Source organism: Juglans microcarpa x Juglans regia, chromosome 8D, assembly GCF_004785595.1.
Source record: "Juglans microcarpa x Juglans regia isolate MS1-56 chromosome 8D, Jm3101_v1.0, whole genome shotgun sequence".
Lineage (NCBI taxonomy): Eukaryota > Viridiplantae > Streptophyta > Magnoliopsida > Fagales > Juglandaceae > Juglans > Juglans microcarpa x Juglans regia.
The window spans coordinates 19969359-19985496 of NC_054608.1; the positions used below are offsets into that span (position 1 = coordinate 19969359).

General features: G+C 41.4%; 1 protein-coding gene across 1 annotated transcript; it reads left to right on the top strand.

The window, feature by feature from the left end:
* The first annotated feature begins 1351 nt into the window (after window positions 1–1351).
* LOC121243097 lies at window positions 1352–7673 on the top strand. Its single transcript, XM_041141157.1, has 5 exons — window positions 1352–1738; window positions 1827–1961; window positions 2078–2115; window positions 2234–2300; window positions 7229–7673. Exons 1-5 carry the CDS (start codon window positions 1517–1519, stop codon window positions 7616–7618), a joined length of 852 nt encoding a protein of 283 aa, XP_040997091.1. The 5' UTR covers window positions 1352–1516; the 3' UTR covers window positions 7619–7673.
* The last annotated feature ends 8465 nt before the right edge of the window (window positions 7674–16138 follow it).

Consider the following 16138-nt stretch of genomic DNA (forward strand, 5'->3'; position numbering starts at 1 on the left):
ATGTTGTGGTTGCTGATCTTATTGATACCAACACGAGGTGGTGGAATATGAATCTTATCCAAAATAGTTTTTCAAGAGGAAGATGTGAAGGAGATATTGAAATTACATGTCACTATTATGCCTTCTGTTGATAAGTTGATATGGAAAGGAACTTTGTCTGCCATTTTTCACTAAGAAGTGCTTATCACTTGCATAAGCAACTCCAAGCAAGAATTATTGGTGAATCTTCTACTAATGGAGCACATAGGATGCTATGGAAAAAAAATTGGGCTTTACAAACAACTAATGTTGTTAAACAGTTCATTTGGAGTGCATGCACAGATTCACTGCCCACTCGAGTTAATTTGTGTAAGAGAAAAGTGATTATTGATTCTTGTTGTCCTATTTGCATGTTGGAAGATGAAACACCAGCCCATATCTTATGGACTTGTCCCTCTGCAAAAGATATAAGGATTATGTGCTCTAAGCCTATTCATAAGGCTAACTTTCAAGCAACTAGTTTCTTCTATGTTTTTTAATATCTGGTTAACAGATTACCAATGCAAGATCTTGTGCTATTTGCCACCATAACTCGTTTGCTTTGGTTTAGAAGAAGCACATTAATCCATGATGGACCTTTTCAATCTCCTAATATGCTTCATGGAAATGCAGTTAAGGCTGTTGAAGAATATTGCAATGCAAGATTAAAGCCAGTAAGGTCAGTCATTCAGAATCCTTTGTCTGTTACTCGTTGAGAACCACCACCATCACATTGGGTGAAAGTTAATTGGGATGTGGCTATAAGAATTGCTCTCAACAAGATTGGTGTTGGTGTGATGATAAGGGATGCTAATGGTTCCGTTTCGGCAAGTTTAATGCAACCAAATTTTTATTGCATAGATCCTGTGCTGGCAAAAGCAAGAGGCTTACTCTCTGCTATGTTAGTTTGTCAAGAGTTAGGACTTGATTCTGTCATCTTTGAAAGAGATTCTTATCAAGTTGTTCATGCAGTTCAGAGGTTTGATTCTTCTACTGGAAGTCTGTAGTGTATTATCTCAGATATCCTCAAGCTTCTGAGTACTGCTCATTGGAAAATTTAGTATGTTAAGAGTAACTTGAATGGTGTTGCACATCGACTTGCTCAAGTTGCAGTGACATTAGAACATGAGTTAATAGATATTGATTATATTGCTGAATGTATTGAACCTCTTGTATTGGCTGAATGCCATATTTCAGTTCAATAAAATTGACTACTATGTTGATTTTCAAAAAAATAAAAAAATAAAAAATAAAATGAGATGAAACTATTTAACATCCAAACAATCCCCTATTAAACGACACCAAGTTTATGCCATCCACTACAACTACTGCTCGCTCCAATAGAATTGGGTGGACAGTGGAAATGGTTGACACGATGATGGCGCAATTGACTGTAGTCCTGCGTACCATTCTCTGTGAAAAACCAACCGCCTTCTAAAGAAAAGCAGGTGCCCTTGTATATCTTCATTTCTTTGTATTCCATTCTGCGTGGTTTACCATGTTGTTGCAGTGTTGTTGGAGCTTTTCCGCATTTTCTTGGGCTTCATCTCATCCGTCGTTATCATCGGCAAGCAACCATAATGTTGTTTCTTCTAACAAGAAACAACCATTTCTTCTTCTTCTTCGCCCAAGAGTAAGACGGCCCAAATCCTCTTCTCTAAAGCCGACTTGTCTCGGAGCTGAATTAATCGACCAAATTTGGCAACTCCCCCATAACAAGGTCCGAAATTCTTCTTTCCCACCCACTTTTTATTGGTGTTACTTAATTTGGCAACTCCCCCATAACAAGGTCCGAATTCCTGCCGTAGGTTCTAGTTGCGGCTGTTGTTTCTGGGGCGATTGGGCAGCTCTCCAAGCCCTTCACTTCTGTATTGTTCTATGGCAAAGACTTGGACTTCAAGGCTACCATTCAGGCTGGAGGCTTCCCTTCTACTCATTCTTCTGTACTCCCTCTCCCTTTCATCCTCCAATTATTTGTTTGTTTGTTTTTCATGCATCTGGGTATAGCCATTGGGGATTTACTTTTTAAGTCGATATATTTTTCACATCTTATGGATAGGCAGTAGTGGCTACCGCAACAACAATTGGCTTGGAAAGGTACGCGGCATTCGTGTTTCTTTATCTCGGTTTTTAACGTGTTGCAAGTTCACTTTATACTGCCCAATTCAATATGTGGATGCGTCTTCCCTATTTTTACAATGTTATTTGATCACAGGGGTCTCTCCGATTCAATTTTTGGCCTAACGCTTGTTTATGCCGGCCTTGTTATGTACGATGCGCAGGTATTCGCGTCCTTTTCGTTTTACATTCTACTCCATGTGTCACTTCATATCATTATTTCAAATCTCCTAGGTTAAGCAATTTCAGTGTTGTTTCCTCAATAATTCAGTGGGAGGATGTTTCAAATGCCGCCTCAAATGTATTAAGATTGTTAGAAACTACCTGCTTTTTCATTTGTTTGATTAATGATATCTGGGTAATTCAAACTGCACATGCTACCAATAGAATGAGGTGCTACAACCAACTCCTTTAACCTGAACCCAGATCTAGTATTCGCAAGATAATGACGGGATTCAGGATGGTTGGTGTATTTTGACTTTTATCAACTCTTCTTTGCTCTAAATATAAGCCAGTGAGAACTTAAAGAAGGGAAGTTGGATCTTAGGCACAGGTTTCACATCATCAGTTTATGTGTAACGAATCTAACTGTTGAAGTTTTGCTTTTCAAGAAACCAGTTGTGATTTGGTAAAACATTCGCCAGTACATTTAAAGAAGTGGTAATATGGTCCCAAGTTAGTCCATGCAGAAAATAGTTGCAATTGTCTAGGTCGAGTGAACCACGCCTTTCAGAGCTGGAGGTTTGGCTTTTGAAATTCAATCAGATCAACAAAATTAAAAAACTTTCAGTACTGAGCTCATTCTTCACCCTAGTTGACTTACCCTATTTAAGTTTAGTTGACCTAGCAAGCCATTGCTCCACCTTTGAAGCTTTTGATAGCAGCTTAACTAGAAATTCCATCCATATAAAATATTTTATCAGATTACATTTCTTAATAAAGTAATTTAAACATGACTGCATACCTAAGAGATCTATTGCAGGTTCTGATTACCTCATTGACATAAACATATGGTTTTTAACTGGGCCTGAGACCTTTCTCTGCCAATTGGTTGATTAAAGGAACTGGATCTTGGTGTGGATCTTACTGTAAATTTTGTCAAGGGCTTTTCCATTCTCTTTGATCATTAGACCCGGTTCATTTTGGTGGTTTGATAGGTGTTACTACAGCAAATGGGGTTTCCTCATGTATTCTCTCTCCCTATCTCTCAACCTTACAGACTTGATCTGCACAATTGAAGTATCGTGGACGGCTTAATACTATTCTATATAAATTTTTTCCGGGGTGGGATTTGTGATAACATGAAATCATATAGGCATGCATCGTTTGCAATTGAACCAATGATTTATGATCAATGTGATTGATTAAACTAAGGGTGATTAAGATTGGAGTCGAGAAGGTAGCAAGAGCTATTAGATTTGATATCTTGTTTGGTGATTGCTTTGCCAAGGATGAATCAAATTTAACAACTAATCGTATTAACCCCCCGTCTCAGAAATTGAAGTTGAATGCTTGTAGTTTAAAGGTGCTTGTAGTTGGTGCCACTGTTTGTAAAACAGCATATGCTGAGTCATCATTTCTTGTTTGTTGGATTCAGTGCTGAAGCCAGGTTTTGGTTGATGCTTCACAATTATGTTGTTTCCTTGTTTTGAATTATATTGTGATTTTGGACGAGTTAGATAATGGATCCATCCCTCAGTCTTGCTTGTAATGCAGTTTCAGTTTGTCTAATTCACCTAACTAATTTCTGTCATGGCATTGATAGCATCCAAGAATACTATATCCTTATAATAACCTTAACATCATGCCACAACTGTTATGTGCCCCTCTCATACATATCAGAAGTAGACAAAAGCCATACTAGGCCTGTAAAACATGCAGAAAGCAAAGTAGCTGGTCATTAGGCTGTTTTTCCAATCAGAATTGTAATATACATGAGAGATATTTCATGTGCTCCATTTTTATTGTTGCAAAAATCAAGGAGCCTGATCTGCTGATGCCTCATGAACCTTGAATAATGTTTTGCTCTTTCCTTCACCAATGATGATCTTCTATTTGTTAAACCTTTGAATGCATCATTAACCTTCTTTAGTTCATGGCCATCTGTGAATATCATTTGTAACATTTTGGGAGCCGTTACAAGCTCCGATCATGAAACATTTTTGCTAATTTCCATGAATGCAGAACTGAACTCCTGGTTTAGATAGTCTCAAACAACAGAATGGTCGTTCATGAACCCGTTTTCTCTCTTCTCCACCCCCACCCTGCTCTCCATGAGTTCCTTATTAAAAGTTTTCTTGCTTTGTTGAATTATTTCAAAATCTAGCTCTCGATTCTTGTATTTTTCCCCCTTTTGTACCTAAGTGGAATACTTCCCTTCTCTTTTTTGTGTTGTTTTTATATGCTATTGTCACCAAACTGCTCCTTCAGGTGAAAAAGGTTTGTCATTGTGGCTAATACCTTTGAGACTAATACTTTATGGTCTGTCAGCCATAAAATTCATAAAATTGTTAGCTTGTGAGTTGTCTACCAGCCAGTAATGAAATCATATAAGAATGTAACATCTGAGGTATGTATGGATGTGTCCTAGATGGTGACAATTATAAGAATAGAATAAGAGAGAATGTAAATGATTCTCCATAAAACAGCTTCAGGGCTTTGCCAGAGATGGATAATTTATCTAGGACTTTACCTTTTGATTACTGTATATTCCATTGACATTCTCCATTAATGTGACTTGCCCTGATTCACATTTCTGGGCGTGTCCTTTTCAATTACTTTTGATGTATACATAGTTGTCACCAAGAACTAGAGAATGATATAGTGGGCTTGGAATGGAAGTAAATAAATATTTGCACATGAAGCTTGCTTGGAATTCTTGCATGGATCATCTTTGTGGTCTGAGTTCTTCCAAAAGAAATATTTGGGAGTCGTGTATCCTTCTCTTATTTCAGCCTCTTGGAAAGATTCCAGCTTATGGAAACCGGTCTTGTCATTGATTAAAGAAGTTGCTGGTGGCACTACTTGGCTTGTTAGGGAAGGGAACGTGAACTTCTGGTATGACAAATAGTCTACCAAAGGTATTCTGGCAGAGCAAGCTGAGGTTCAAAATGCTGAGTTAACTGTTGCTGAGATGTTTATCTCAAATGTCTGGAATCTCGGAGCCTAACAAAGCTCGTTGTGCTTTGAGTTGTCTTCTCAGACTTGTCATACTTTGATTGATCTGAGAAGTGCTCCAGATATTTTAATTTGTGCAGCCAATAGGAAAGGTTCTTTTTCACTCAAGACAGCCTGGAACCTCATAAGATGAAGATGGGAAAAATTTTGCCTTGGCATAGATGGATTTGGTGTAATCTTTTGCCTAAGCAGATTTTGGTTTTAGTATGGATAGGGATAATAGTTTGCCATTTGATGCAATTATTCAAAGTTCGCACATTCTGTTAGCCCCTAAGTGTGACTGTTGTGCTATCCTTCTATGGAAACCTTGGAACTTGTAATGTGTTCAGGGAAGCCTGCAACAATGATATGGAAATATTTCTCTGCAGTTGTTAGGGTGAGATTCTGGGAGAAGCACTCGTGGTTCCAGAGGATGTGCTTTTGGTTTCAAAGAGCCAATAGCAATTCAGAACTGGGAATTATTTTTGGTCTCCTTCCTTGTTTTAATAGTTGGTGCTTATGGGTTAGGATATGCAATGCAAGAATGGAAGGCTTATATGGGGAAGCTTCAGAGCTGATTAGGAAGATAAAGCCTATATGAAGGATTCTTTTTTGAAAGTGTCAAAAGTTAGAGAGCTGGATAGCATGGATTGCTATCTTTTCTCAGCTTGGAGTACAGGTGCTACCATTACATAGACCTACTGTCCAAGTCTTGAAGTGGCTAAAACCTTCACCAGGTAGAGTGAAATTGAATGTTGATTGCAGCTCTTTTGGCAACCCGGGAAATTGTGGTGGTGGTGGTGGTATCATTCAGGACTGAGGGATTTTTTGTTACTGGATTATCTGCTAGCTATGGGACTGGAACCAACACTGAAGCAGAGTTAGCAGCAGTACGAGATGGGTTAAAGCTTTGTATTCAACTAAGCTTGACTCATATCGATTTGGATTCTGATTCTTGCTTGGTTGTCAATTGGTTGATGAATAAATCTGAGGTATATATGTGGCTTAAATGGGAAGAAGTCATGGAAGTAAGGAATGCTGTTTCTGTTGAGTGTCCCATGTTTTTAGGGAGGTGAATAGTGCTGCTTATTTCTTTGCAAAGCGTGGTGAGTTTTTGGATAGCAGATTAGGTTGGACAGATTAGGTTGTTCTTATTCGAGACTTGAATAAAATAGGATACCATTGTTTGCATACTGTATAGTTTTACTTAGGAGAATCTGGTTTTTGTTGTATGGTCTTTACTTTGTGTTGTGAATCTGGTTTTCCTTTTCTTTTCTTTTTTTTTTAAAAATAAAATTGTGGGGTATTGGCCTCTTATAAAAAAAAAAGAAGAAAAAGATAAGAAATCTAGTGGCTTAACCTAGTTGTAGTATTGAAGCCAAGCGGAAAATTTACTTTTGTGAAGGCATTTGTTATAGGTCAAACCCTACTGTATTGTCTTCCAAGAATGAGAGACAACTCATAATTCATTCTAGAATATAGGGGGATATGTATTAATACCGCCCCCAAACGACTAAAATTGACACATTGCATTCTCTAATTACCAAAAAATTCATAAGTAGCACTTTCATTTAATTATGTTCATATGGATGAGAAATATGTGAAAATAGGTTATGTGACAATCTTAATCGTTAGATCTTAACGGTGTACATTGTAATACTTTGGTAGTTTGAGAATACAGTATATCCTTGTTGGTAGTTTGGGGTGCAATTGGTAAAACGCCTATTTGGTTGGAGGATGAAAAGTGTATTATATCTAGATTCTGCACTTTTAAATGTTTAGAATGTTGCCAATATGTTCTCATGATCTACTTTTGTTTTGCACAAATTGTGTAGGGTTACTTTTCATTACATTTTCAGTTCTTCCTAAATTAGAAATAGAAACAACATCGTACGAACTGAATCTTCCATCTGGTTTGGATTTGTACTTGCTGCAGGGTGTGCGAAGGGAAGTAGGAAATCATGCAAAAGTGCTGAACAAAGTGCTGGACCATTCAGTTCCCACCAAGGATACAGATGATGTCATTGATATTCAATCGGGAACATCGTATCCCAGAAGTTTGGAGAGCCTTGGGCAACTTCTGTCCAAGGAAGCAACTTCTATTTCATCAAAACCAACTAATTCTTCTCTATTACTTCGACCGGATGACAAAAGGAGGCAAACTAGTCAAGCAGTGCTGTCTACTGAACAAGCTGATGTTGAAGAAGAAAGAACTACTGATAATTTAATTCCATTAAAAGAATCAATCGGCCACACTGAGATTGAAGTCATAGCAGGTGCTTTGCTTGGTTTCTTTGTTAGCTTAGCTGTATATACCATAATGTAATACCCTATTTTGCTGTATGCCTTATTATTTTACTACTTTACAGTATTCTTAGGCATATTGTGTTCATTGCAACATCAATGTAGCACCCAAATAATATCCCACCACTTCACTAATCCCCACAGTATCTGTCATAAAAGAATTCCCTGCTTGTTTCAAAACTTTCCCAGGCATATGTTATGAAAGAATATAGAGCCAAAGAAAATTACCAGATTTGCACTCCATCGGTGCACTTCAATGATAAATTTTAGATGCCAATATGCTTACAAAGAAATATATTTTGGAATCGCCCTGATCATCTAGCAACACGAAGGCAGGCATTCCATTGTTTTACGATGTTGTTTCTAAAGGGTTGACTGAATTAGAACCTGATTGTTAAATTCAAAAATTTGAGCAAAAGATGAGGGCTTTTCTCGCAAAACTTAATTTGCAAGAGTTTTGGTTCTCAAATTTTTTTTTTCAAATTAGTGATACTTTTTTGAATTAAAAACTTCTTTAAGGCCTCAATTTGGATAATGAGATGAGATTAGATGTGTTAACGTCGTATTTTGCATACTTTTGGGCCAACTTCCAACAACTCAGGTATTCCGAAATGGGCCTGCAAAAGATGATGGAGAATGCAACTAGGAGAGGGCGGCCTTGGAGTTGGGGAACTTCCGATACCAAAGTTAGTAAGTATTCTTGGAAATTTAAAAATAAGTAAAAGAGTCAAGGGATCAGAGAGCTTTTTGTACTTGAAGCTTGCTATTTATACCGTGGGTTGGGGAGGTGCAGATCATCTTTGTCTCCACAAAGTTCATGCCCTCCCTTTTGTTTATGCTGTCGGAGTCCTTTAATGCAGCATGATTCTGCGACGACACCATTAATGTGGCGTGTAGCTCGATAGTGGCGTCATTAATGCGGTGTGGTTTCTTGACTTTCCGTCTATTGACTTTATTCCTTATGAGCTGTAGATGGTCTGATGTCGATGGATCGAGGGCCCTCCTCATTTCCCATTGTGCTCTGTACAGATTTATGTGCTTTGAATGCGACTATCAGGCTAACTTGTCTTGTTGACTACTCAACTCCCTTTCTTGGTAGAGGTTTTGCCCCTTATGCAGGCTTAGTAACCTTTGAGCCAGGTATCAGGTCGAGTCCCAGTGGGCTTTGTGAAGTGGGGAAAGTCCTCTTACAGTTACCCCGCCAATTTCACGTGGCAGTATGGTGTCGGTTATGTTTTCGCATTGAATGTCATCCCTTTGGTTCCTGTGTTGTGACTTCGTGTTACGCAACCATTTGTTCTGCACATCATATAAGCAGATATACCCTGCAGAAGTTGCGACAATGAAGGGATTCTGGTACTTTGGGAACACTTGGTGTTACGTGGAGTTACATTGCCTTAGGAGTTCAAACGTTAACCCTGCCTATATAAGAACCCTTCCTCCCTATTGAGAAATCCATTATACTTAATTACGCCAAAAGAATAATGCGGTAGTTGTAGCATAGTTTTAGAGTGTCGATTCCACAGAGAGACAAATTAAAAGAATTATAGAAGGAATAAAGAAACTAAAGAAAGAGATTAAATTATTAATGGAAAACGAAGATTAATTTTAAATGCAAATTAAAGTGAAGCAAAGTGACTAACGGAAAAAGTACTCAAGTTTGACAAACAGTAAAGCGTCAGGAATCACTTGCACAAATATAGTATTTTAATTATTCTTAATTCATTGAATAACTCAATTGGGAACTCAATTCCTAATATTCCCAATTGGAATGTATAGATTTATAAACCAAGATTAAACCAAATATAACCGTTTGAAAAATCATTCACCACTTTTAAAATACGTAAATTATTATCACTATTGAGAAAATCCAACGACGACAATATACTCAGGAATCGATATTACAGTAAAGAATTAAATCAATATAGATAAATAATTAATCCAAATATAATCAAAGAGTTAATCCATTCAATAGAAAAAGCATGATTGAATCCATAAATAGAATAAATTATATGATTATTCGGAGAAGAAAACATCAATAATAAATTGAGAATGATAAAACAAAAGAGTTTTAGTAATTGAAAATCAAATACATAAATAAAAAATAAATTAAAAATACCATCTAATGTGTAAGTTCATCTCTAAGCCTACTTGAGAATTTAGTTACCCATAAATATAATGGACAACAAAAATCTCAAGAGAAAAATAGAGCAAACGGCGGCCATGGAAATTAATTTCAAATCTTCCTCCTTCAAACTGAGTCATCTCCTCTCTTCTGAACTCCCAAATTTCGTGCTAATGATATGCTTAAATAAGGTAGGAAATAAACCCTAATGTCTTCATATTCCCGCACACAAAATTGCCTAAATTTTAGGACTCAACTTGGCAGCCACGTATGTGCTTCAAGAGTTCTAATTTGGAAATTCTTATTAGAGACAACTTTTTAGCCCTTTAAGATAGCTTTCCAACACATCAAAAATCGCATCAATCTAATATTTGAGCAGAACGTTATGGTTAAAATACTAAAGTGTGTTCATTCTGTCTCCTAGCGCATTTTGGACTCTGATCCGAATTACTCTCAAACCCTATCATTATCCTTATTTGAAGAGTCCTACACTCGTTGAAATTTCTTAGGTTGTTCTAATGTCTTGCCCACTGGAAAGTCTTTTGAATTTGAATGGGTTTGGACTTGCTCTTTTATAGACTCTGAAATTAAACATAAAAATTTGCTTAGGAGTATCCCAAAGTAAATAAAAACTCAATTCAAGAATACACATTAATTTCAATGATTTCTATTAACATTTTAGCATTTTAGTCCAATAATAGGGTATTTAGAGTGCACTTTCGTACACTCATCAATACTCATTCTGCCTTTTGCTTTGTTTCCTGCGCTCATTACTCACTATTTAAGTTCTTCGTTCCTTTGTTTTCCTTCGATTTTCTCCCAAAAGTTCTTCACTTCTCTTTCAACCTCTCATGGCTCCAAAGAAATCTTCATGCCCTTCTAGACAGATTGGGTCCTCTAGTGGTGCCCGGGCTTCTGTGGGACAGGGTGATTCCATTCTTGACGATTTTGCCAGATTTTCATGGCGATCTGTGGTGACCCCCTCTGAACTGGAGGAATTGAAGGTGACCTATAGGGTCCCTTGGAAAGTGGAGTTTGTGGTGCCCTCCCCCACCCAAGGAGCGGTGGATTCCGAGGGCTATGGTCCAAGGTCACGATGTATCCCGCCATGTTCTCTTGCGGCCTTAGATCATCGTTTTGCCGGCCGGGGCAAAAAGTTTTAGGCTTCTTCGAGTTGGTGCCTACCCAACTTCCTCTTATTGCATGGAAGATTCTTGTTTCATGCTGCGTTATCTGGCATCGTGCATTGGAGGAGGCCGGAACAAATTTCACGGACCTCATAGCCCGTGAGTTCTTCATTACTCATAACATTGTGCAGAAGGGTCGGCACCTCTACAACTTCCAGCCGGTCTGAGAATTGGTTCTGTTGGAGGTGTAGCATGCTGTGGTGAAGGGATATACTTGTCGATTCTTCTTCTTTGCGGGCGATGGATGAGAGTACCCAGTCGGACATGCCATCAAGTGTCAGTTTCCTATGTACACCATTTGGGGTGCTATTGGTAGGGACACATGCCCACCCACAACTGACCCCGCAGAAGGCATTTAGGCTCAAGATTGTTTGAGCATGGGTGAAGGCGCATCCAAATGATGTTTCTTCAGAAGCTTTGCTGACAGAGGATACCCTGCGCCGATATTTGGCTCCCCTGGCCAACTTGCATTCTGATGTGGGATTTCCCATAAACCCGGTTACGTCGCCTGCTCATAGTCGCTCCTCCAGCCTGCTGGTAGAGGGGAAAGGGAAGAAGCCCAGGAGGATCTCACCTGCCTAGTTTGATTTTGACAATGTCCCCATCCCCCCAGGGTGACCGTCCGTTATGGCGATTTTCATCCAGGCAAAACCAAGGGCTCTCCTAAGAAGATGACGACGATAGCAAATCCTTCTCGCGTCACGTCGCGTCGCTGGTCTGAGTCCCAGAAGATGACATCAAAGTGGCAGGGACCACTGTTCTGGCCGAGGAGGTGATGGTGTCTGGACTTTCCAATGAGGGGAAAGGTTAGGAGGTTGTCGAAGAAGTCTTAGCGGGCCTTCAGATGACCGCTTTGCCTTGTGATGCTGATCAAATCCACGAGATGGAGGATAGACTTTAGAGGCTATTCGCAAAGGTAAAATTCTCAACTTGCAAACTCCTCGGACTCTTTGTTTGTTTCTTTTCTAAGCCTTGACTCTAATTTCTGTGATAGGGGTTGGAGCGTCTGGCGGCCATCATCGTGGATGGCCAAGAGGAGGTGAGGACAGAGAACTGGGCTCTCTGTTCACTTGCACAGCTGGCCTTGGACTGTATGGCCAAGGAGTGGAAGAAGTCGAGAAGGCCCTTGCCACTTGACAAGGTCTCAAGGTGAAGTCGGCAAGCTTCCCATTGAGGCCTTACTTGCTTCCGAGGAGAGGGAGACATTGCAGCGGTCTCTTGATGAATGCCAGCAGAGCGAACAGTTGCAGGTGGCCAACCGGGAGCTGTGCAAATAGCAGGACTCTGACGGTCGGTCGAATAGGTGGCTGATGAAGCAGGCCGACGATGCCAATGAGTCCTTGACGAAGAAAAGGACGACCTTCGAGGAGGAAAGGAAACTAAAGAGAGAAGCTAAGGTTGCCCTAGACGAAGCCAGGCAGGTTCTGAAAGCTCGTGATGCCTCCATTCAAAGCATGCGGGAGGAGTTGTCTTACCTCCGTGGCATCAGCAATGATGCACGGTGCTTCAGCTATAATGACAGCTTAGAGCGGATGAAGACCCATATTCTTCAGACCCACAATGAGACCTTAGGGTCATGGAGGTGGGGGATTTTTCCTCGCATGAGGAGTCTCTGAGACGGTGTGATCTCCTCAGGAAAAGTCTGGTTCCGAGCGGCCTTGGTGATGACCCTGTAGGGAGCAATCCCGTCTGTTGAGTGGACTTTCCAGGCAGATCTTCTCGCTCTTCAATGTTGTTATTGTCCCAAGCCTCCACGGCCTTTTCCTTGTAGATCTCCTTGCCATTCCTCTGTTGTTGGGGTCTTGGGCCCCTTCTTCTCGTTCCCACCCTTTTGCTTATTAGACTCGACTTCGAAGCCATTCCCACCCAACATCTTCACTTCTTCCAACAGTTTCTTCTCCCTTTCCACAGCCGGTGGATGGTTTTGGGCGGCTTTGGGGCGATGGTCATCACCGCACGACTCAATTAGTTGCCTTATTACATCACTGCTGATTTTTCGAGGTAACTTCAGGTGTTATCGACACGTCGTAGTGATGGTGGCCTCGGTTTGCTGCTTGCATGGAATATATAATTTTATTGAGCTCAGTTGCGGTGGTTTCCTTCGTCCGATAAGCGGTTCTCAATGTAGAAATCAACTTCGAGATGTTCTTATTCTTGGCGGTATCTTCGTCGTCGCTTGAGATTTTCAACTTATCCTATTTCAGAAAGGTCTGAGAAAAATGCAGACTTTTGGATCCCTTGGATTTTACACGGCTGCTTTACGGTCTAGGTTTACGATCTTGCATTGGAACTTGTTTCTTGAAGATATAGGGTCTTATGTTGTAACTCTTCTTGCTTTTCTCTTCTTCTTCTTCTTTTTTGGTTGTGGGTCAGCCCGGGGGGAGTTTGGCTACAAGGATTTACCACAGTGTGCCTTTTGCGGTCCACCCCGCTAGTGATTGGCCAATATTTGACAACCCCGCCAGCCGGCGGCCTTTTGGCTTGCGCTTTTTTCGTTGGCCTTCGCCATGTAGCCATTCTTTCGGGCCTTAAAGACTTTGCTTAATGGGATGGGTGTTCTTCACATTTTCCTTTAGCATAGCTTTGCTCTTCGGGTAGTCGTGGTGCTAATTCCGCTCTCCGCAAGAAGGATAAGATAACCTTTAGGCTTGGGCAATTTGAAACTTTACCTATCTTCCTCCATCAGCGTAGAGTTGCCCTTCGGGTAGCTGTGAGGGTGATCCCTCTCTCCGCTGCAGGGTGGTAAGATAGTCTAGCCAATTTGGAGATGTGTCTGTCTTCCTCCATTAGCATAGATGTGTCTGCCCTATTCGGGAAACAAGAATGTTATCATTATTTGCTTTTGGCCACATAAGTTAATGTCGCAAACTTGGGTCCTCCGATCTATGTCGTACGATGCTTGTTGATGATGTTCATGCTGATGTCTTGTGTCACCGTCGTCTGTGTTGATAATGTTCACACCTTTTACTTCACCATTCGGGCATGTATGTGGACTCAGCCCGCACTCCATTGGGGAGAGGTCGGTATGCCTTATGCCAAACCGCCTCTTTCTCCCTCAAGGAGGTAATTCGGACAGCGATGCGGCTGGTCTGCTTCTTCGTTGCAGTGGGGGTCAGGGTAAGTGTTCGGGTAGCCTCGGGTCTGAACCTACTATCCTTCACAGGAGGAACAAGACGGCCTTTGGCTCATCTCATCCCTTTGTCCCCTACAGGAGGTATGTTGTTTGGGCAATCTGTTCTGGACCCGCTCTCGCCCGTTGACACTGTAGGAAAGGGTAAGTTTGGGTCAGGCTAGCGCTGATCCCACGTTTCATCGTAGCAGGGGTCAATGTAAGTTATTCGGGTAGTTGTGAGGCTAATCCAGCTCTCCACTGTGGGAGGGATAAGGCAACCTTTTGGCCTACCTTTCCTTATAGTATTCCGTAGGGAGGTAAGTCGTTCCAACAGTTTGTTATTAAACCCGCTCCCACCCGTTGACGTTTACGAGGAAGGTAAAAGTTTTTTCCTTCAGATAGCTGAGGGCTGACCCCGCACTTCACCGCAGGAAGAATAAGGCAACCTTTAGGCCTAACTTTCCCTTTGTTGCCCTGCAAGGAGGTAATTTGGACAGGGATGTGGTTGATCTGCTCTTTCGCCGTGATAGGGTTGGGATAAGTTATTCAGGCCACCTTGGGGGCTGGTCCCGCTCGCCCGGACGAGGAGGTTGAGCCACCTGCTCACCTATCATCATTCCTACGAAAGTAAGTTGTTCGGGTAGTTTGTTCTGGACCCGCTTCCGCTCGTTGACATCACACCAAGGGTAAATTTGGGTCTGGCTGGTGCTGATCCCATACTTTGTCGCAGCGGAGGCCAGGGTAAGTTATTCAGGTAGCCGTGAGGTTGATTCCACTCTCCACTGTGAGAGGGATAAGGCAACATTTTGGCCTACATTCCCTTATCGTATCCCACAAGGAGGTAAGTCATTTGGACAGTTTATTATTGGACCCGCTCCCCCTGTTGACTATTAACGCGGAAGGTAAGCCTTTCTCTTCAGGTGGTCAAGGACTGAACCGCACTCTTCTGCGAGAGGGATAAGGCAACCTTTTAGGCCTACCTTTTCCTTTTTGCCTAGCGGAGAGGTAAATTGTTGATGGAGTTCCCATTTAGTGGAGTTGACTTTACTGATGGAGATTATTGATTTGGTCTTAGGGGAGTTCGCTTGGCAGGTTTTGTTATGTTCCTGAAATTAGCCATTGAAATACTGAAACTTCTTTTATTAGGGCCTGCAACAGGTGCATCAGAACATATAAATTTACAAGAATAAACCAGCTTAGCAATAATATTTCATCGGCGTTTCTGGGTGTGGCAGCTCGCTTCCTTGGGAATCTATAAGGTGGTAAGAGCCTAAGCGATTTTTGGTGATGACCAAGTAAAGGCCCTCCCATCGGAGGCCTAGCTTTCCCTCAACATCCTGTGTCGTTTTTCCAGTCTCTTTGAGTACAAGATCCCCAACCTTGAATGTTATCGGTTGCACGCGCTTGTTAAAGCATCTCTCGGCCCTTCTTTTGTTGGCTACTGTTCTAATCTCAACTTCTAGTTGGACTTCTTTTAATAGGTCTAGCTGTTCTTCTAGCTGCCTATCATTGGATTCTTGCTCGAAGTGCTGAACTCTATAGGTGGGGATTCCGATCTCTATTAGCGGCATCGCCTCGTGGCCGTATGTGAGGGTGAAGGGGGTTTTCCCGATCGGTGTTTTCACCATGACCTTGTAGGCCCATAGGACGGAAGGGAGTTCTTCTGCTCACGCCCCCTTTCTATCGCTGAGCCACTTCTTGAGCATTCCCATCAATGTTTGGTTGGTTGCCTCAACTTGCCCGTTAGACTGGAGATGTCCAGGGGATGAGTATAGGAACTCGACCCCCAATTCCCGACACCAATTGCGGTAGTGGTCGGAATCGAATTGCCTTCCATTATCTGATATGACGGTGCGTGGGATGCCAAACCTGCAAACTACCGACCTTTATAGAAACTGCGTGATGTTGTTCACCGCGATGGTTGCTAAGGCCTCAGCTTTGACCCACTTGGTGAAGTAGTTCACAACCACCACCACAAACTAGATTCCCCTTTTGCCCGGGGGAGTGGGCCTACCAAGTTGATTCTCCATTGGGCAAAAGGCCAACGCAACATGATCGACGTCAATTCCTTCGATGGGCAATGGGGCATCCTGGCATACTCTCGGCACTTCCAACACT